Source organism: Sminthopsis crassicaudata, chromosome 5, assembly GCF_048593235.1.
Source record: "Sminthopsis crassicaudata isolate SCR6 chromosome 5, ASM4859323v1, whole genome shotgun sequence".
Taxonomy (NCBI): Eukaryota; Metazoa; Chordata; class Mammalia; order Dasyuromorphia; family Dasyuridae; genus Sminthopsis; species Sminthopsis crassicaudata.
Genome location: NC_133621.1, coordinates 102,741,612 through 102,764,480, shown reverse-complemented (window position 1 = coordinate 102,764,480; position 22,869 = coordinate 102,741,612). Strand labels below are relative to the sequence as shown.

The 22,869-nt window shown below is 35.5% G+C and overlaps 1 protein-coding gene across 1 annotated transcript in view; it reads right to left on the bottom strand.

Moving 5' to 3' along the window:
• The window catches only part of HIPK2 (homeodomain interacting protein kinase 2), a 258,705-nt gene that overhangs the window by 80,130 nt on the left and 155,706 nt on the right, over positions 1–22,869 (bottom strand). The window contains 5 exon segments of the mRNA XM_074267771.1: positions 2,186–2,348; positions 6,235–6,419; positions 7,639–7,725; positions 7,976–8,095; positions 8,435–8,558. Coding sequence (XP_074123872.1) covers positions 2,186–2,348; positions 6,235–6,419; positions 7,639–7,725; positions 7,976–8,095; positions 8,435–8,558 — 679 coding nt within the window.

The following is a 22,869-nucleotide window of genomic DNA, read 5'->3' as shown; positions in this document are numbered from 1 at the left end:
AAAAGAAAAAAAAAACTCAGTCGTTCCTTATTACCTCTAAAATAAAATACAATCAAATATACTTTGAAGTCCTGTGTTTGACATTTAAAGTTCTAAACAACTTGGCCCTTTGTATCTTTCCAGTCTTCTTACACATTATTTTCTTCATATTTTGTGGCTCAGATCTATTGGTCTCTCACTGTATTGTGTATGTAGTATTCCATTTCCCATCTTTGCTTTTGCAACAGCTATCTCTCCTGCTTGGAATGGATTCCTTTCTCATCTCCCTTGCTTGGAAGACACAGCTTATTTTATTTTTTATTTATTTTTGCTTTGCATTTAAAAAATTATTCAAGCTTTTTAGTGTTTATTCAGAAACCATCTAGGAATTACTTTTCAGATTACTACGATTGTTTAGAAAGAAAGGAATGATCAACAACCTTCTTTTTGTCCTCCATTTTTTTTTTAAGAATATTTTTATTTTCTTTCCCTACTTACATGTAAAAACAATTGTTAACATTTGCTTTTTATAATTTTTGGGTTCTAAATTCCTTCCTTCTCTGCCTTTCTTTTCCCTTATTGAGAAGGCAAGCACCTTGATATAGATAAGCAATCATGCAAAACATTTCCATATTAGCCTTGTTGCAAAAGAAAACACAGCTTAAAAAAAAAAACAGGAAAAATAAAGAAAAGTTTAGAAAGTACACTTCTGTCTGCATACATACATACATCATGATTTACTATAAAACTGCTCAAGAGCCACCTTCTCCAGTAAGCCTTTGCTGGTTTCTTTCCCCTTCCCTTCTCCCCCCAGCTGCTAAGTGTATTCACTCCCAAAACTATTTTGTATACATTTCACATCTTATTTATACATACTGTCTTCAATTTGAACATATATTCTCTGAGCATGGGAATTGCTCTTTCATCTCTATCATCATTGCTCAACATATGTCTGGCACATAATAAGTATTGAACATGTGATTGCTGATTGAGAGCCTTCTGTTCCATCCAAATGAATTTATTTCTAGTTCCCAAACATAGCTGGCACGTTTTTATTTCTCAAATACTGCTAAACTTCCCCAGCTTTCTACATATATTTAAGTCCTGTCTTTTTTTTTTTTTAAGTGTAACCAATGTCCTAGTGATTCCATGAAACCTCTGATGGAGCTTAAAGTCATTTCTCACTTTTTAAACTACTATTGCATTGATTGTGTGCATTAATCATATTTGGTACTTAGTGAATGCTCTGTTTTTGGTGATATTTTTTATGTAGAAGGCTAATTTTTTTTTCTTAAACTTTAAGCTCCTTGAGAACATTGTCTTATAATTCTCCATCTATTTAGTCACAGTGTCTTGTCTTGCCTGATAATGAAGTATATGTTTGTCTTTTGGAGGAGAGAAGGTACATATTTGTGCAACTTATTGGGAGAGTAGAAATGGTGACTGAATTGGATGGAGGAGGAGAAAAAAGTAGAGGATATCTAAATGCACATTCTCCTTTCCTTAGTATTTTTTTATCTCACTTATCTCAGCCTCTAATATCTCCCCATCCTTAGGTATAAAACCTTTCTTTTGTCTTCAAAATGCCCTTCCTTCCACATTGGTTTTTTCCATCCAGAACATGAAAAAATACTTTAAAAATTCTTCAATATACAAAGACTACTAACTATTATGGGTTGCTGAATTTTAATTTGGCGAAGCTCTAAAGCTATAGTTTCTGGTCTTGATTGTGCCATTAATCAGTCCTGTGACCGTAAACTAGTTATCTTGATTTCCCCATATGCAAAAGGAAATGATTGGGTGATTGTTTTCTAGAACATGAGTACTAACAAATTTTAATATTCAGTGCTGAATAAATGTCAAAGATAAAAGCTAGCATCTCCTTGTCATCAGTCCCACAATGGAAGAGAGAAAGAACTACAAAATGCTTAGCATGTGGCTCATTTGAGAAAACTAAACTAATGTCCAACACAAAAGGAATTTAATCTCTCAAGGAAAATATGACCAGAAACAAACACTATTAATTTATCTGTCTAGTTTCATATTTAATTGTGCTGAATTCTGGCTTTGAAACAAGTTTGGTAGAAGTTGACACCCAATCCCCAAAATGTTCTATAAAATACAGAGAGCAGAGGCCCTCTTATTGCAGCTAATGATATCAATGGCATGTTCTTTCTTTTCCTCCCACCCTTGGCTCTTGCCTTACCTGGTTGTGGACAGTGTTCAGCTGGTTGTTAAAGCTCATGGTTAGGTTGGTAGATGTGCTGGGGGCCACATGGGTGATGAAAGGTGTTTTACTCTGGTTCACTGTATCATACATATTCACCCGGCGTTTACAAATCTCCATGTTCTGGAAGCAAGACTTGACACTTTTCATCAAGAAGGAAAGGGGAAAAAAAAAAGAGAAGGAAAAGATGAAGGGAGACAAAAGAATTGGGGCAAAAGGAGATGTGGATGGGAAGGAGGTAGAGAATAGAAAGTGTTAAAATGAACTTAATAAAATCAACAACAAAATTTCAAATTTAAAGTTAAAATTTCCTGCTTCTCTGTCTAAGCAAAGACTATGTATTAGCAATAGTTGAAATTCTTTAAAGAAAGGAAAGGAAAAAAAAAATTCCTACCACCCATTGGTAAAGGAAATACATAGCACATACAGCTACTTAGTGGATCTAGTTAGAATCTTATATTCTTTATATTTTTAACAATCCTCTAGTCAAAAGATTCTTAACCTTTTTTTTGGCAGTCTGAATGATTTTAAATGATAAAATAAAATATGTAGATTATAAGGAAAAAACTAATTATTGAAATATTAAAAAAAAAGTTCACTAACTCCAGTTTAAGATCCCATGTTCTAGCTCATATTTCTGTTCTCAATTTTAATCCTTAAAATGTTTTTATGCACATAAACATAATTTTAAGGCCTTTAGTAGTAGAAACCACATTTTCTCCTTCTTTTGTATATCCCACCATGTCTAGTACATTATGGAAACTTCCTGATTTGTCAACACTTTGATACAAATGGCTGTTTGGCTCCAACTTCCACTCTGTTCCTGAGGCCATTCTCTTGTTTTTCACTCTAATTCCAGATGAGCTAGAGGTCCTGAGGATGACTATCATCTGAAGGTTGCCCCAGATATAATTGCTTGACCCAGCAACTTTCCTTTTCTCTACTACATCCTTTATTTCCTCTCAGTGGTATTGTGTTCGTTCACATACCAGTCAGGTACATGCTTCCTTATGCATAAATATCAGTTTTTAACTTCTCTTCCCCCCCTCCCTCTTTTTCTCTTCATTAATTATAAGTTAAAAAGGAAAAAAAAAAGCCTATTCAAGATAATATCTGGACAGAGGACTTTACTTCTTTATTGAGTAAATTGAGACTCTTATTCATGAGCTCCTTCTTCACTTCACAAACCTTCTAGACACCTTCCTCTACTTTGGCTCCTTTCTTCCATGCTTTGATAATGAGGTGATGTTTCTCTTTGCCGAAGCCAACTTCTTTCCAGAGGTCTTTTAAATCACCCTCTCCTGTCTTCTCTAGCACATGTCGCTTAATCATCTCCTCTCTTCAACTTTACCAATCATGTCTCCTCTCTTTTAGCCTTCAAACAAACCCTCTATCTTAGACCTTACTCTATTCTCAAGTTATCATTGTATCTTTCCTTTTTCAGTTAAATTCCTATAATATGCTATTTACACTTGTTGCCTGAACATGCTTTCACACTCCAATCCTTAACAGTTTGGCTCCTCATAACTTGACAATTGAACCTCATAATTCAACAAACTGCTTTCTCCAAAATGACCACTTAGCTTGAAAGGCCAAATCTATTGGTTTCCTTAGTGCTTATCCTTCTTGACCTCTATGTTTCGATGTTATGGATTATTTCCTCTCCTTTTTTCTTTAGGCTTTTGTGATTTTGCCATTTCCTAGTTCTTCTTTTACTTATAATACCCCCTAACTGTAAGTGTACTCAAGGCTGTGTTCTAAGCCTTCTCTTTTCTCCTTATTCATATATCCTATATCTTGTTGACATTATCCCTTGGCTTTATCATGTCTATATGGATCTATATCTCTTTATCTGTATATCCTCAGGCTGCCCCTTGTTGACTCAGTTCCATATCACTATGGACATTTCAAAGGGGAGATTCTAGGGACATCTCAAACTCAACATAACCAAAACTTTACAACTCGTTCGTTATTGTTGCTTCCCATACCCAGATCTCTTTCAGAATTCCTTTTTCCTATTGAAGGCAACAAAATCCTTCTAGTCTCTCAAGTGTCTTACTTAAGCAATATTTTCAACTCTTTATTCTCCTTTACCTTGTAAATTCAAGCAGTTATCAAATCTAGGTTTATCTATCTCTACAATATTTTTTGTACCTAACCCTTAGTCTTTAAATCATGTAGCTAATGACTTAGTGCAGGCCCTTATCACTTCATCTGAATTAATGCAGTGCCTTCCTAATTGGCTTTTGGCCTCATGTTTCTATTCATTCCAATCCATTTTCCACATAAAAGCCAAAGAGATTTTCCATAAGCTTAGATGAAATGGAATGACTAGTTTAACCAGTAAACTCCAATGGTTTCCTACTATTTACAGAATAAAATACAAACTTATTGGCTTTAAAAATCCTTCACAGCCTAGGCTTAACCTACTTTTTTAGTCTTCAACATTATTTTCCTTCTTGAATTTATGATTCAGTCAAACTGGCTTTCTTTCTCTTCTTCACACCCAGTACTCTATCTTTTATCTCTGTGCCTCTGAAATGGCCTTTCCCCCAATGTCTGGCTTTCATTCTCCTCATTTTTGACAAATTGAAGTATAAGTACCATCTTCTATATGATGCCTTTCCTGACGCCCTGCCCTCCTATTGTGTAATCATGTGTATTTATTCTCTTTATCTCTGTGTAGTTATCTATTAGTTTTCTTCCCTCATAGAGTAGAAGCTCTTTGAGAGTAAAGAATGTTTCATTCTTTGTTTTTGCTTCTCTAATATTCAGCACAGTGCCTGGCGTAATACTAGGGACCTAAGAAAGGTTTAATGATTGCTAAGAATGATGCGAGTGGCATATATATTAAAGAAAAATATACCAGAGTATAAAGCCCCATAAGTACCCAGAGATCTCCTTCAGAACTGCCTTCTTGGTGTCCTCTTAATTAAATCTACTTTTCTTCATATTTTCCATATTGTATTTATATTGACAACATCTAATAAAATTGACAGCATCTATAAAATTTGTGTTGGAAAGGTTTAAGACAACATCTGCTCTAATCTCTTCATTTTACAGATGAAGAGACTGAGGCCCCAGGACAGTTACAGGATTTTCCTCAAGTTAATAAGTAATACTGAGTATAGGATTATATAACAGTTTTCTTCTCAAACTTTAGAACAGAACTAAAAGGGACTCTGGGGTCATGTGGCCCAGATTTCTGCCTTCAGGCAGGTGAATTTATAAATTTTCCAGGATACATGGTTTCTTGATATTTTCTTGACATAGAGACATGACAAACCTTTCCAATAATTCATCCCACCATCCTATCACCATGACAATTAAAAAAATCTTCCTTTCTGACCATCAAAGTCTTTTTGGTTTTAATTTAAGTCCATTTGTGTTAATCTTGTATGAAAACAGAAAAATGCCTAGCCAGCTGTTTAAAGACTCATGTCTTCTTTATATTCTGATGTACAAATATACTGCATATATCCAATATCAATCAAGGCTAGCTAGGGATCAGGGTCAACACTGAAAATTCAGGCCTAGCTAGTTTATAGTCATGGTAGTGCTAATGGAGATCAATCAATATATAAGTATTTATTAAGCACCTATAATGTGTCAGGCACTGCTGAGACTGGATCCATTTTAGGGTGGGCTAAAAATAATTCTACCATTTAATATTTAAAATAATTGTACTGGGGCAGCTAGGTGGTCTAGTGGATAGAGCACCAGCCCTGAATTCAGGAGGACCCAAGTTCAAATCTGGTCTCAGACACTTAACACTTCCTAGCTGTGTGACCCTGGGCAAGTCACTTAACCCCAGACTCAAAAAAAAATAAAAAAATAAAATGATTGTACTTTAGGATTATTGTCATCATTAGCACAACCATCTGTATATGGTTCACCAGTGTTTAGAAGGGCCTGATGATCCCCCTAGTCTTGGCTGTTTCCTATTTTCCCACTGTTCTTTCTTTCTTTCTTTCTTTCTTTATTTATTTATTTTTTAGTTGTTATAAAATACCAAGAAGTAGGCTTACTGCGTGCTATGGGGAAAATCAAGCAAATGTGTCATGGTGACAAAAGGATGGTTCAGGGTTTCGATTGGCGTGACCCTCTTATCTGCATCGATGGTCAGCATCTTCTTCAATAGGTCTATAAACTCTCGTCGGTCAGCTTTTTCCACTAACATGTCGCTTCCTTCCAGATCTGTGGTCATATTCACCTAGGGAGAGATCAAGTCAAGTCAGGGTGGATCCTTCCCTTGACCCTCTCTGCTTGTTCTGCTTTAGCTCACCCCTAGCCCACACTACAATCCAATAGTCTCTGCATCTTGCAATCAAGGGGCTAGGTAACAACTCCTCACAGCACTGCTTAGCTAATTTGACTGCTCATGATATGGTTTAGAACTCTGTAGTAGAGGCATGAGAGCAAAAAGGGGAAGGAAGCAAAAGGACCTTCAGATATAAGCCTACTAAAGAACAAGCTGTGATCTTATCAATATTTTGATCCCTTAAAGTGAAGCAAAATTATTTGTTATTCTTCTTTGTAAAAAAAATTTAATGTCAATTGAGCAATAATAAATTAGGAAAAAGTTAGTTTATGAATAATCTTTTCTAATCTAAATATTATCACCCCATGGAAGAAATCAGATACTGAATGCCACCTCTAATTTTTTTTTTTAAAGTTGCAACAAAATTTATTTCACAGCCAGAATTCTTTTTCTATTTTTAAAATGCCTTCCCTGGAATGATCTCTGATCAACATGGATAAGAGGGGTCAGTTCAATGTTTGTAGCTTACATTTCTGCTAAGATTCTTATTCTCCATGTCTTGCTCTGTTTTTCTAAGATGCTTTCTGCAGACTATTTTCTGTTGCTCCATTATAACATTACTTTAAAGTAAAAAACCATAGCAGTTTCATCAAAATCTTTGCTGATCCTAGTTATAGGAAAAGGTTTTCAGAGTGTTATATCCCCAGCTCTACAAGGTTTCAGTGTAAACTTTTGTTCCTATTAAAGAGTTTTATTTTGGCATGATTCTATACTAATTTTTCACACTTAAGCTAGTAACTTATGCTTATTATAAAAATAGTTCATTATTTAAGTTTACTGATATTACTAAATTCTCCTAAAAGAAATATCAGCAGAATAGATAATTATTTGTCTTGCAAAATGAATTCCTTTACGGATAAGTCTAGTGCCCAAAATATCATACTTTTAAGATATTTCACAAGCCCAAATATGGTAACCTTACCAAAGCTAATTAGGGCTTATGTATATCTTATACCCATGTTCAAAGTATCAGGGCCAAATAACATACATGACTGGGTGGCTTGTGGATTTCCACCAGTCATTCTTCATTTCATCTGTCAAAGATCTTGGCATTCATTAAGTCCTTTGGTACCTGGGTAATCAAAAGGTTCCACTTACCCATAAAGCTTACCTGTGCCATGTCATCCAAACAGTTAAAAATGTACTTCCTTGCTTCCTTCGACTTAATCCCTGTCTCTGCTTCATGATCGTCTGGTGTCTGGTCAAAATACGTAAGAGCTTACTGATTATCTGAATTCCTCCTAGATTAGCATGAGTAGCACACTTAGCAATTCTAGTCTATGATCCCTTCCCTTTATTTCAAAGGAAACCTTTCAAAGGCTTTCAATTTTTCAAACTTCCTCAAAACCTTACCCAGTGAAAAGCCTCTAGGTTTCAAAATGATCTCTACTGATCAGACTGTTCCCTCTTTCCAAGGCTAATCTGACAGATGAAGAGGAACTTCTTACCTTTAGCCTCCACAAAGGATATGGTGAGTCTGTATCACGGTTGAAAAACCTTGTTGTCTTTGTTCCTGCACTTAATAAATATTCTGCTGGCAATCCTTGTGTTTGTGAAATATATCGAATCTGTGAAAGAAGAGAGAATAAGGTCAGGGTATTACTGACCTTCTGTTGGGTTGGTGACTTAAGGGGATTTGAGGATAAAAAAATTACAATTTTATACATAAAAACAAAAAGAAAAGAAATAAAGAAGGAGAAAGAGTAGGAAAGAAAATGGAAAAATTTAGAGGAATAATGTTTGAATTCTGAAAAGTTGAGGGTTAAGCAGATATTAAAAACAACAACAAAAATGCTTATGTATGTTATATAAAATATAAAATTCTAATCTATCATATTTTCCAAAAGAGGGAATAAAGAAAAATAAATGGAGACTTGTGAAGAATAACTGGGACTATCTTGACTTACCTGATCATACTCTGATGCTCCTGGGTATAAAGGCCAACCCAAAAATAGCTCTGCAATGACACAACCCAAGGACCACATGTCAATTGCCTCACAAAAAGGTAAACCAAGAATAATTTCAGGGGCTCTGAAAAAAAAAAAATAGAATAAACTACTTAGCAGATTTAATACATAAGTGTATATTCATGACTGAACTATGCATAATCTGTAAAAAATGACAATTGTGATTGTATGTATTTATGTCCTTTTATCCTTATAACATATATTGATCATATTAAGTTATTGATCCTTAAAATAACTTCATGATGTAGGTATTGCAGGTAGTTTTATGCCCATCTTACTAATGAGTGTATTTTTTTAATGGATTCACTTTATATATGAAGATTGGTCCAAAAGAATACCATGAAATGCAGACTGGTTTTGTTCCGTAGCCAGTAGGACACATTTGTAAGAAGAGTGCATATAGTTTGGATAAAACCTGTAACCTCAAATTTACTAGTAATAACTCAAATGAGTTAACTGTCAGATACATTCAGGCAAATATTTTCTAGTTCTATTACTGGTTCTTTTAGTATAGGTATCCCTTTCACCACTATAAACTCCAATACTTTTATATTGTAATAGATGGACTTTTGGAATTGCTGTAGCCAAAAAAGATTTGTTCTGTAATAGCTGGGTTTCCCCCCCCCCCTTTTTGTATTCCTAATGCATGTATTCTTAGGACAGTGTGGCACTTAATAAATATTTGCTGATTGGTAGCCAAGTTTCTTATAATGAGCTCTCCTCAATTTATTTAGAGTGTAGAGATAGGCCTAAAAGTATTAGCATGATTGAGGGGGAAAAACCAAAACCCAAATAAAAAACTAAAACTTGCTTTTAATTATGTTGAATTTCAAAAAATGAAAAATCACTTGCCTAAAGTCTCTTAAAAGGTGATCCGGGTAACTTTATTATCATGAAATTCACTAACCTATGCTTTGTCTTCTTCATATACTTCTCATCTTTTAAATTCTAGAATGTATGTAATCTAAATAAAATTGCTTACTATTTTAAGGAGTGAGAAAATATGGAACTCAATATTTTATAAAAAATGCTAAAACTTGTTTTTATGTATAATTGGAAAAAGTAAAATACTATTAAAAATAAATTTTCAAATCTTATAAAAAGTGTTTAATTAAAAAAGATTTTTTTGTTTTCTCATTCTCTGTCTTCTTTAAAATAATAAAATAAGATAATCATAACCTCAGCTTTCATTTCTTGATTTTTTCCCCCCATTTAAAATTTCCCTCTCCAAATATTCCTGAGTAGATTATCTCCTATTACTGAACTCTAGAAGATTAAATTACAAAAATAAAAATAATCTATCATTTTTGTGATTCACTAGTTTTGCAGAATAAGTACCCCAAAAGATATAACAGTAATTTATGTAGATAGTTGCACTGTACCATTTGATATAAAGATATAATGGCTTAGGATAATCATGCAAAAATTCTTAACTAAGTTTGTCCTCGACTAATTTAGTACAAAAGTTTTAATTGTTTACAAAGCTGATCTTTTATACCACTTAAGCCAAAAAAACATTAATTTTGTAAACTTATGTCAAATTTTTTCTGTACTTGTTACATTCCTACTTGCAGAATTGGGCTTCTCACACTGAGAGAACAGTTCTAGGGCATGGAATGAAGAAGAAACAACTGCCTTTAACAATCTTTAACTAGTTCCATTCTCTCCCTAGGTCCTCAGACCCAAAACCATATGGCTTAGCAGAAAAGGCTGGATTTGAAGACTGGAAGAATCTGAGTTTGAATCCTATTCTAATAGGTGAGCTTTTGCCCCATCTTGTCTCAAATTAGGTCTCCACACCATTTCCCAGGCATCTATATTTCTACGCTGCCTGCCTTCCATTAAGCTCATCTTCTTCCCACCACAACCTTAGAAGATATTAATAAAACTGACAACCACTCAGTCTTGGAATAAGGATTAAATGAAATGAAAATACTTTGCAAACCTAAAAACTTACTGAAAGACAGCTATTATTGGTGTTGTCCAGACCCTTTGCCTGGGCTACTGACCCCTCTGTTCCCTAGTTGGTTATTCTTAAGTTGTTGATTTTTTTCCTGTTTGTCTTACAGGAATCTGAGCTTTTTTTTTTTTTTTTTTTTTTAACTAGTCCAGGTGACTTTCCTGAACTTAATTCTTTATCTCCCTAAACGTTTGTCACCTTCCACCTCTTGGGTTTTTGTTGACTTCTCTGCAGAACTTTTCTCTCCCTCCCCCCTCCCCCCCACTCCCCACCTGTGATTTATGATATTTGGCAGACCTTTTCCTACTTAACTAAACTCTCAGGGCAGTTCTGAATATAACTGACTTGAAGAGATGTATATACAGAATATATGTGTGTGTGTGTGTGTGTGTGTGTGTGTGTGTATATATATATACATATATATATATATATTCTGATCTGAGGAGATGAAATACATTCAGTAAATATTTACATAGTAGTAGTAGTAATATTAACTAATTTATATACCATTTTTAAAAAGTTTCCAAAATATTTTTCTCACAGTATCCTTTGATCTAGCTTATACAATGTTATTTCTATTTTGCAATATTTATTTATGTTTTATAAGGAAAGACACTGAAAGATTAAATGATATGTCCAAGGCCACACATTTATTTAGCATAGCAGTCAGGATCGACAAAAATCTTCCTATTCTACAACCCAGTGTTTTCTGTTATGTTATTATTCAACTCTCTCTTTGTATCAGGGAAGGGAGGAGATTGCTGTTGGCTGAGTTGGTTCAAGGAGGAGGTAGAGATTAAGTTGGATCCTTAATGACTAGTAAGTTCTCTAAGTATAGATAGAAGTAAGGAAAGGGGGAATAAACAGAAGTATAAATTACATACCTAGAACTGTGCATGATTCGCCTGCTCAAATTTCTATTCTAAAATAGGCAAACACATTCTCTAACTAGTTCATGAGGCCAATATTATCCTTTGGAAAAGCTTGGCTTCTTTAAATACAGTATAATACTATAAATTTGGGTCTAGTCTCCTCAGCATCCATGTGGATTGGAGAATGGACATTGATTTTTTTGTATTACTTCAGTCCTCAAATAACTGGAAGTTGCCTTTTATCTTTCTTCCTAATAGAAACCTTCCTTAATTCACTCAACCTTTGGATCTCTATGTTCTCCTCTACTTCTCAAGATCCTTTCAAGTTCTAAATGTATGATCCTATATTTTCTCTCTGGCTTACAACACAGGCATCCACAGGTCTCCAAAAATCTTATCTTCAGTTTCATAACACCAAAACTATTTTAAACATACATTGACACCAAAGGATGAAGACGTTTGTTTCTTTAGGTTTGTTATATACACACAGCATGATACTGAAATACCACACTGCTCTATAGAGAACAAATAAATGTCACCTCTCAATACGTTAAGGCTGAAGCATTTATCTATGCTGGATATGTTGACAGCTCTCATACATGCAGTTCATAGAGTAACTAGATGGAATACTTTCACAACAGATGTTTGGAAACTAACAATTGCCTTTTAAGATAATCCCACTGGAATGAGTTTTTTATAGTGTGTTTTTGTTGTTTCAAGGACACGATTTGAGCTATAGTATCCAAATCTGTTTTATGACTTAATGTTCACTCAATGGTATAATATCCTGCAGACAGAAATAAATAACATACTCTTGCTTTCAAGGACTTTGCCATCTAGGTGGAGTGCCATATGTGTGTGAGTCTACATAAATAAATAAATAAATATATATATATATATATATATATATAGAGAGAGAGAGAGAGAGAGAGAGATATAGATATAGATATATATATATAGACTCACACACATTCACACAATGTAAAGTTTTAGAATATAAATGCCTAAGTATATACAGTGTGCTGAGACTAGACAGAGAAATCTCTTTTAAGGAGGTAATTAGGAAGGTCTGCATGGAGGTGGAGGAAATATTGGAACTAGATCCTAAGGAACTCTTTACACTGCTCCTGCTTTCTTTACTTCATTGTATATTTTAGAATTAGAAGCTTACAAGTTATCCAGGCTACTCTGATACTTTCCAGTAACAGCTTGCTCTTTGGCATGAGAGCTAGTCTCATTGCTAGATAGCTCAGAAAAAAAAAAAAAAAAGTCTTCCCTCTTTAAAGCTAAAATTTGTCCCTCTCTAATTTCTACCTATTGGGTATAGTTCTGTCTTGTAAAATAGCAGCTCCACCTGGGAACGATTTATTGAGTGAAAGCAATTAGACATAATACTCCTAGTTGTTAATCTACCTGATCATAGCAACGAAGGTAATAAAGCAGTCTGGATTGCAGGACTCATGCTGAAATTCTCATTCATACTAGAACTCCCTGACCAATAATGAGATCTGAGTAACTATCCTATTCCCTTTTGTATTATTTTAATAAAAGTAGTATAAGATTTAGCTACAATCTTTAACTTGGTAACATATCTGGAGGATTAATGAAAATTCTTGAATTTACTGTGACAGTGTATTCAGGATAACATTATTTAACGGTTCCAAAATTTAGTAATTTTTTTTTTGTTCCATTTTACTAGGAGACTAGGAAGTTAAATTAAAGAAGGTCACTTGAATGAGGGAATTTGAACCTTGTAAAAAGAAAACATACTCTATCATCTTAACAATAGTTTGTCATCATTAGTAGGAATCCTGGGATTGAACTGTGGTATGAAATCCCTCCCCCAAAATAGAGATGACTGAAAAAAAATTCCAATTTGCATTGGCAGAAGTAGTCAAATTGCAAAAGTAGGTTTTAGTTATATCAATATTTAGTCTGTTGTTTGTATTACAAAGTCAGAGAAACCCTCACCCCATGGATATGCCACCTCCACATGCCAGTGACCTGGAGAGGTATGCAGGACATTAAATGAAGTAATATAGAACCATGAGAAACAGTAAGGATATGAAGAATAAAAAAGCTATTTAGATATATAGCTTAGAAAAAGAAATAAAAAAGAACTGTATATGAAGCATGATGACCAAGAGATAGAAAGAGCCTTATTTTTCACAAACCATGCATATTGAGAGAAATATTTTTCTAACTTGAAAATTCTAGAAATAATTGAGGATTCAGGTAGCTAGGTGGTGCAGTGAATAGAGCACCAGCCCTGAAGTGAGGAGGACCTGAGTTCAAATCTGATCTCAGATACTTAACACTTCCTAGCTGTGTGACCCTGGGCAAGTCACTTAACCCCATTGCCTTAGCAAAAAGAAAGAAAGAAAGAAAGAAAGAAAGAAAGAAAGAAAGAAAGAAAGAAAGAAAGAAAGAAAGAAAGAAAGAAAGAAAGAAAGAAAGAAAGAAAGAAAGAAAGAGGAAAAAAAAGGAAAAAAGAAAGAAAAGAAATAATTGAGGATTGACTTAATGAGAAAGGGCAAGGTGAGCTAAAAAGGATGTGCTGAACATCCTGAAAAGATATGATACTGATTCATGGTACCAGCAACAGTGGCACTGAAAAGCTTATAAAATGCTTTTATAAATAGGCAATGCACATTTGCATAGCATGGATGAGAAAATTGAAGCTTCCAGTACTAACACGATTTGTCCACTGTCACACAGCTACTAAGTTAGAGAGTAAGGACTAGAATCCAGCCTTTGATTCCAAGTCCATTGTTCTTCCCTGTTGCACCATGTTGACTCATTGGTCTGTTAATCTCTGCTAAGATTAAGTGAATACTGATACTGTACTTAGAGTTACCTAACTTATTAATAAGTTTGTAGCTACTTCTTTCAACACAGTATATATAGTGTCAAAATGTTTTTTGAATGAAGATCAGATGATGTACTCTGAACATTGTAGGGGAGGGAACAGAATAAAGGGGAAAGGTTTTAAACCTTACAGGCATGTGCATCTTTGGAGAGAACCCTTGTTTGCTCTTCTGGCAAAGACAAAGTATATTCTGTTGAGGGGAAAAAACCAACCCATTTCAAAGTAGAAAAAATACATGGAACTGTGAAGAATAAGAAGGAATTCTCAATTTGTCTTCTCAAACTGTGAGTGTACAAGAAATATACAAAGTGGAAAAATAAGTGGGAAAACAACAATGACTTCATATCTGCCTTAGAGTAGACTTCCTCAGCAATTTCATAGCTTAGTGATTATAAAACAGAGTTCTGTTATTTCCTAGTACCATTTTGTTACTTGAATCATGTCCCATACCTCTGGCATCATTATGACCAGAATCCTCCTTTCTCTTTCACATTTTTCACACTTATTGTGGTTTTGAGGAACTGGGGGTTTCTTTAAGTCTCAGTACTTTACTCCTGCTCTTGTTTTGTTGAAGTCTTTCCTTTGGTGAATTGGTCATCTTCTTTAGCGCATGCTCTTTAGCTCAAACTTCTACACTAGAGCTCTAGGCACTTCTTCAGCTGCCTACCTGGAAGTCCTACTGTTATCTCAAACTTGACACACACTAAACAGGAAACCATCATTCTCAACCACTAAATAGGGTTTTTTCTTCCCATATCCTAATTTTTGTTAGAAGTCCTACTTACTATCTTTAATAATTTAGATTTTAAAATCTCTTTATTTCAGAATGTAGAATCTCTGATTGTACAGTTTAGAGACCACCTAACTCAATAGTTGATAAATGAGTAAGCTGTAGTTTGAAGGAGTGACTTGTTCAAGACCACATAGCTAGTTCAAGGCAGAGCAGAGATTTGAACCCAAGTCTTTTGACTTCCAAGTTCTAATCTCTTTTTAATGTTTCCTGCTGCCTTAGTCAACATATCAGGGCATTTTCTTCAAAATGTTTCAGCTATCTGTCTTTTTCTCTCCATTGCCCTTGTTAAGATCACTTTATCTCCAGTTCATATGATAGTCTGTTTCAGATCCCCATCAGCTATCCTAATACCCTTTTGTTTTGTCTTCTCATATTAGAATGTAAGCTCCTTGCCTAATCAATCCTATATACATCCCCCATCAGATTAATCCCTTGAATGATCAGACTCATCTGGGCCTGATGGGTAAGGGAAAATCATATATCTGAATCTATGTGGGTCTGTTAATTTCCCAGCAGTCTATACTCCTCTGGAATTATTCACTGTGCCCCAGAAACCTTTTCATTGTAGAAGATTACTTCAGCCTTGGAACTCATACCTCAGAAGTATTCTGCTCCTAACTCCACCCTTCTCTCCCTCTAGTGAGATTGGAGGGGTTCTTTCAAAATTTTTATTTAAAAGAGGGTGCCCAACCCCAGACTACTTGCTGTACAGTTAGTTTTTCAGTTATGTCATGACTTGATGGGCCAGAACTCTGAACTTGAAACAAAGGATTCTTACAAGGTACTAAGTCAGTGGAATTGATAGATACAATGGTTATCTAATTTAGCATGGTGATTAATAGTTCTCTAGTTCAGTCCATATACTTAGTACTTACTATAGTTCTACAAGATTCACACCTTTGATAAGAGAGCATATAAGCTTGGGCAAACTCAGCCAGAATTAGAATTAGAGAAGAGAGAGAAGTGGTGGCAGGCTCTCTTCCTTTACTTCTCCACTGAAACCAAGATCCAGAAGGCCTCCAGAAAACCAGCCAAGCCCTAAGTGAAGGAGATAGGACTTTGAAGGAGACAATAAAGAATTTGGACTTTAATCCCTGACGGTACGTGTGGTGATTGCTGAAATGAAAGGAAGGTTGCCTCCAGAGACCCCAAGAAAACCTCAATAGAGAACATTACATTAGAGAGAACATTACAATGACTCATTTGGGGTTTTCTTAGCAAAGATACAGGAGTGGTTTGCCATTTGCTTCTGCAGCTCATTTTGCAGATAAAGAACTGAGGCAAAGAGGATTAAGTGACTTTTCCAAAGTCACACAGCTAGTGAGTGTCTGAAGTCTGAGATGTGAATTCCAAAGTTGAGCCTTCCTGACTCCAGGCGTGATGCTGTATCTACTGTATCACCTATTTGCTGCCAGGATACATTCCTCTGAAATTCTCCCTCCTGCCACAGCTCAGAGCCTTCTCCTTGATCCCATCTACTTCCAGTACCCTCTTTTTATATCTTCTTCATTAGATTATAAGCTCAAGGGCAAAGATTGTTTTTCTTCTTTGTAGTTATATTCCCAATATTTAGCAAAGTGCCCAACATAGAGTAAGTAAGTGCTTAGTAAGTGATTGTTGACACACTGACTTGCTGAATGGGATTCTTAGTGGAAGTATGTTTGGGAGGCAATTAGAAAAGGGGAAATTTACTCCCATTCTCTCTTCTCTGTATCTGTCAGAAAGGGGAAGAGAGAACTTGCCTCTTGGCAAAGGTTAGGAGAGAGAGATTTAGTCTGACATATTCATCCTCATGCAGGAAATTGAGGCAAAACAAGTTAAGGGACTTACTTGCAATTATTATGTGTTTGAGGTCACATTTGAACTCAGGTTTTCCTGAGAAGGAAAGTGACTTGCTCAGAGTCAGCTGGCCATACCTTCTATTTATGAAAATAAAGATGGATCAATACTAGTGTGCACACATGAGTTCTAAAAACAAAGCTTGAGTCATGTTATGCTATACTGCCTGCTTTGGTAAGTGCTTGAACGGGTTGAGCTAGAAGCAAGTTCTGCTTACCTTGAGAGAAGAACTTAAAAAAAAAAAAAAAAAAAGCCTTGAGTTATGCTGGGAAACAAACTTCAGAGGGGAATTTTCTCTAGCTTTCTTTGTTGGCTTTCTGTCTTCTTTGTAAGTTCTCTTTCTAAAACTGAGAACTGGAATTAGGATTATTAAAAGCATTTCTCAGAAGTCTGTCAGTCCTGGGAATTTACAGTTATTATTACTGTTCCGTTAAGCCTTGGTAACCAAATAATACAGACTTTTTTGGTCACTCTCTTTTGCCCTGAGATGAGGGGAAGTGGAATCTCAATTGACATGTAAAGTATTTATAAAAGGATGTCTCTGAAATATGGTCAAAGAACAAGGTAAATATTGATCCCATCCTTCTAAGACATTCTTTTGAAATTTCTCTTCCCTAGCTTCACATACAAATATTACTTAGAAGGGGAGATCACTCATAAGCCCCTTTCTTTGAAATGGAAGATATTCAGTGCTTCTTTCTCAATGGATTCCGCAGCTCTATCCATCAAAATGAAACTGAAGATTCAGTTGATTTTTGCTCTTGTACACTATGGGAACTAAAGAGTGACCCCAGTATATAAAATCACAGGCAATTAACATAATACAACTTATTAAGAGTAGTAATAACCATAAAGGCAAAATGGCTCATAAAGAAAGGCTGGGCAAAAAAAAAAAAAAAAGACAAAGCTATGACAAGGTTAATTTATTTACTTGGCACGAAGTCCATTTTTAATTTACCTCTTGCACACTGTGTAACTAAATTGCTCTGCATAAGTTTGTTTCATCTACGAAAAGCCTCTGGAAGATGGATATTGGCCATATATACTACATTTTTGTTGTTGTTCAGACATTTTTTCAGTCATATTCAACTCTTTATATTCCTCTTGGGACCTTGACTAAGACACTAGACTGGCTTGCTATTTCCTCCTCTACTTATTTATAGATGAGGAAATTGAGGCAAACAGGATTAAGTGACTTACCCAGAATCATACAGTTAGTAAATGTCTGAGATTGCGTTTAAACTCAGGAAGATGAGGCTTTCTTACTCTAAGCCTCACACTCTGTCCACTGAGCTGCCTACCTGTCATATACTATATTTACATTCAGAGAAATGGTTTTATAGGTAAGTAACCTTTTCTCTGTAAATAGGATTTACTATGTGCCACCAACAAGTAACAGAACTAGATGGAATGCCTAAGAAGGGAGCCTTGTATGTTGGGAAAAGAACCTGTAAGCCAAAAAGGTCAACCTTAGAATCACTGTTATGGAATATTATTGTTCTATAAGAAATGACCAGCAGGATGAATGCAGAGAGGCTTGGAGAGACTAAATGAACTGATGCTGAGCGAAATAAGCAGAACCAGGAGAACACTATACACTTCAACAACAATACTGTATGAGGATGTATTCTCATGGACGTGGCTCTTTCCAACAATGAGAGGATCCAAATCAGTTCCAATTGATCAGTAATGAACAGAAGCATCTATACTCAGAGAAAGAACACTGGGAAATGAATATGGATCACAACATAACATTTCCACTTTTTCTGTTATTGTTTGCTTGCATTTTTGTTTTTTCTTCTCAGGTTATTTTTACCTTCTTTCTAAATCTGATCTTTCCTGTGTAACAAGATAACTGTATAAATATGTATACTTTAACATATTTAACATGTATGGGACTACCTACCATCTAGGTGAGGGGATGGAAGAGAGGAGGGAAAAAGTTGAAACAAGTTTTTGCAAGAGTCAATGTTGAAAAATTACTTATACATATGTTTTGTATATAAAAAGCTATAAAAATAATAATTATTGCAAAAAAATCTTAGATTCATATAGGATACTAGAACCTTCTAATAAGGGAAGAATTTTCTTCTTACATTTTTTTTTGCTCAAGTCATTTCCTCTATTTTCCCTGACCACTGAGTTTGCCAGACATTAAATTTATTGAATTAATTTATTGAATTAATTAAATTTAATTTAGCAAACATTTACAAAGTTATTGCTATTCAGGAATAGCCATGACAGTGAAAAGAGCACTGACTTTTGCAGTCAAATTCCTGCTTTTCTACTTAATGTTTCTGTGACCTTTGGGATATCATTTAGCCTTTCTAAGCCAGGTGTGAAGAACCTTTTTCTGCCAAGGGCCTTTTGGATATTTAGAACATCATTTTCAGGCCAAACAAAGTTATCAATTAATAGAACTCAAGCAGTGGTAGGTTGTTTTATCCAGCTTTTAGCTCATCATCTCCTGAGGTTGCCTTAGAAAATAATTTCTTGGACCTTATACAGCCTGCAGGCTAAATGTTCCCCACCCCTGCTCTAAGCCTTAGTTTCTTCATGTGTACAACAAGAGAGATGAGGTGTTTTTCAACTCTAAATTACATAATAGGCTGTTCTAAGTTTCAGCTAGAAGAACACTGTTCCAAGATTATGGGGCAGGTAGACAGTGCTTATGATTCTGGTTTGGAATATGAAATGGTGTCCTGTCCGTGGAAGAGAAGGGTATATGTCCCTCAAAACATGGGGGGGGGGGCAAATGGTGTGATTAGGATAAAGATTATTGTCTGGATCAGAGGGGCTCTGGGAAATGAAAAATTTATACTAAAGATTTAGAAATGGGGCCTCAGAGGCCACTGAATTCAAGTTGTGCTTGAAAATCCCTTTTCCAAGTGGTCATCCAGCTTTCTTTTAAAGACCTCTTGTGAGAGGAAATAATAATATCTAATATTTTTATAGTAAATTAAAGTCTACACATCAGTCTACATGGAGCATTTAATTTGAATCTCACAATCCTGTGAGGCAGGTATTTAAGATACTATTATCCTCGTTTTGTTTTTTTTTTTGTTTTTTTATAAGTGTGAAAGCTGCTGGTTAGAAACATTAAGTGGTTTGACCTGGGGGCATCTAGCATGTGGTCTGAAATGCCTGGCAGTAGCAGAGAAGGCTTAAAGATAGAGGTCTTTTAAGGAGATGAATTACAAGTACTCTCGACCTCTTCTAAGGAAAAGTAAGCAAGAGTTGATGTTCCTTGTAAAATTTTCTTCTTTATCTTCCAAATGATACAGAGGATTGCAAATGCTGCTCCCTTTAACAATTTCTGGGCAGAAGAACAATAGCAATTTTTCCTGTCTAGGTTTCTCTTCTAAGAACTGGTCAGTCTGAATGGCCATACATTATGAAGGTGGGCCCAATTTACCTCAGGAAATTCCTTGTTACTTCAGATGGAGTACTTACTCTGTAGATTCTTTCCAACTTGGTACTCTTTGGGGGGCCAACCACAGTTTCAGGGACGTTTGTAGGTTCATATTCCTAAAGCTGTAATTCTCAAGCCCATAGCAGAATGCTTAATCGGCCCTGGGGATATGGGGGTGCTACAAGTCTGGGAAACTAGAAGGCAAGAGATTCTTCGAAGACTAAGGGGGGGGAATATTTCCTCCTCTCATCCTTAGAAGGCAGTATGGTACAGAGGGAAAAAGCTCTGGGTTCCAACCCTCCCTTTAGTGGACAAATCACTAAATTTTCCTGGTACCGTTTTTTCACATCTGCAAAATGAAAGGATTGGACTAGATGGCCTTTGAGGTCCCTAGTTCAAAAATCAATGAGCCTAGAGCAATGTTCTCTAATCCCTTCTTCAGAGCTCTGTCTCCCTTTTGTTGGAGAGAGGAGAAGTTCTTGCAGCACTGGAGCACTGGAGTCCTCAGTCCAGGGAATAGATGTTGGACAATGCGGCTCATTTTCTAAATGCGCATACTGAGTGCATTGTTTTCATCTCTACAAGGGTTAATATGCTGTACCTCACATAAGCACACACTCTAAGCACCCCAACCTCAGGAGGGCATCAACTTTCAGTTGCTTTTTTTAATAGCTGAGATGGATTTGCCTTCATTCACCTTCTGTCTTCTCTGGAGAAGATGTGGATTTTCCCCAATGACTGACTGGGGTGAGGCTGTGAGAGATATAGTTAATGCCCAAAGAGAAAATCCTGGGTCCTAGCCTCATTAGTGCTACCCTAATCTGCTGAGCAGAGGGGAGGAAAGGCACCGAAGAGAAAATGAAGATTGACTGCCTATGAGACAGAGGAGAATGTGGAACCAGAGGACCTTGGGTTCAAATCCTGCTTCTGAGATTTTTGCCAGAGATGTCTTTGGGCAAGTCCCTTTGAGGCTTCAGTTTTCCTTAACTGTACAATGAGAGTGTGCCCCTTTCAGCTCTAAATATGATCTTATTCTCTCAGCTTTGTAAATGAATCTGAAATCTTGTTTTGAACCTTTTTAAAAGCAATCCAACTAAGTTTTTATTTTTATTATTTTTTGCTTTTTCTGGCAATTGGGGTTAAGTGACTTGCCTAGGGTCACACAGCTATGAAGTTCAAAATGTCCTAGACCAGAGTTGAACTCAGGTCCTCCTGACTTCAGGGCTGGGGCTCTATCCACTATACCACCTAGTTGCTCCCCAACTAAGTTTATAACAGAGAACACAAGAGTTTAGAGAATGAGTGCTGTGGGTATGTGAAACAGAAGAGAGAAGGAAGAAGGAGAGAAAAAATAATCCAAAGAAGTTTTTACCCCAAATCTTTATATTATTTCAATTTTTAATACTTTTGATCATATTTGACAGTCAAATCACTTCCTAACATTTGCTAATCCAGCTTTCAAGAACACTCTAGATCCTATTTTTTCCTCATGCTTTTCTGACTTTGTATTTGTTCCCTTTATTTGACTCTTTCATTTCTGTCTCCCAGGATTCTATTCTATGTACTCTTTTCACCCCATACTTCCTCTACAATCCTTTTGGTATGACTTCGAATATAATTTCAATACAGATGCGATATTGCTTATCTCTTTCCCTGATGTTACCAAGCTATTGTGTTCTGACATTATATATAGTGTGTTAAAATTCAGAAAGTGCTTTATAAGTTCTTACTTAATTTCATATTAAATTTGTGAAGCAAGTACTAGAGATTTTATTCCCATTTCACAGATGAGGAAATTGAGGCCAAAATGAAATAATTTGCTGATGATCACACAGCTACTAAAGATCAAAGGCAAGATAGGTAGAATCCAGGTCTTTGATTCCAAAGTCAATGTTCTTTGGATGTTACACTGTCATCCAAAATGAATCATTCTCAAAAGAGCTCCTCTTTATTTATTTATTTGTTTGTTTGTTTGTTCATTTATTTATTTATTTTTTTTCCTCCCAATCTCTTCTTTCATGAATTTCCCTTAAGTATTATTAGCATTATCACCATGCCTCTAGGTTCATGTGCTTGGAGCAATCTTTTTTCCTCCCTATGTGTTTGGTTTACCACCAATATTACTGACCTTTCTTCTTTGATATTTACCAGACCTGTCTATTCCTTTCAGACCCCACAATTGTATCTCACTTTTAGAATTTAAACTGCTACAAAAAAATGCCCTGATTCTACTTACTTTAATCTTTCCTTCACAAAGCAACAGCATTCAATTTTTGGTTGTCTCTTTCTTTTGGCACTAACAGTGACTCCCAATTGGTTACATATCTTAATACTGGAATTTCAGCTTTTATACTAATTGCCTCTCATTTTCCCTTTCCCCACTATTCTTATGTCCTTCTTTACTTTGGACTGTACTCTTCACTGAAGCTTAGTAAAAAGCTATACCTCCTAAGCATCATTTATTGCGGTTTTCTTTCTGTTGTCTCCAAGTTTAACAGATATATATATATATATCTGTTAAGACCTACTTTCTCTGGAAAGGCAACATGATAGAGTAGAGAAGGTAGTAGATGTGAAATCCACTGAGTTTTATCTCTGATTCAGTAATTTATCTTTGGGAAGTTGTTCAA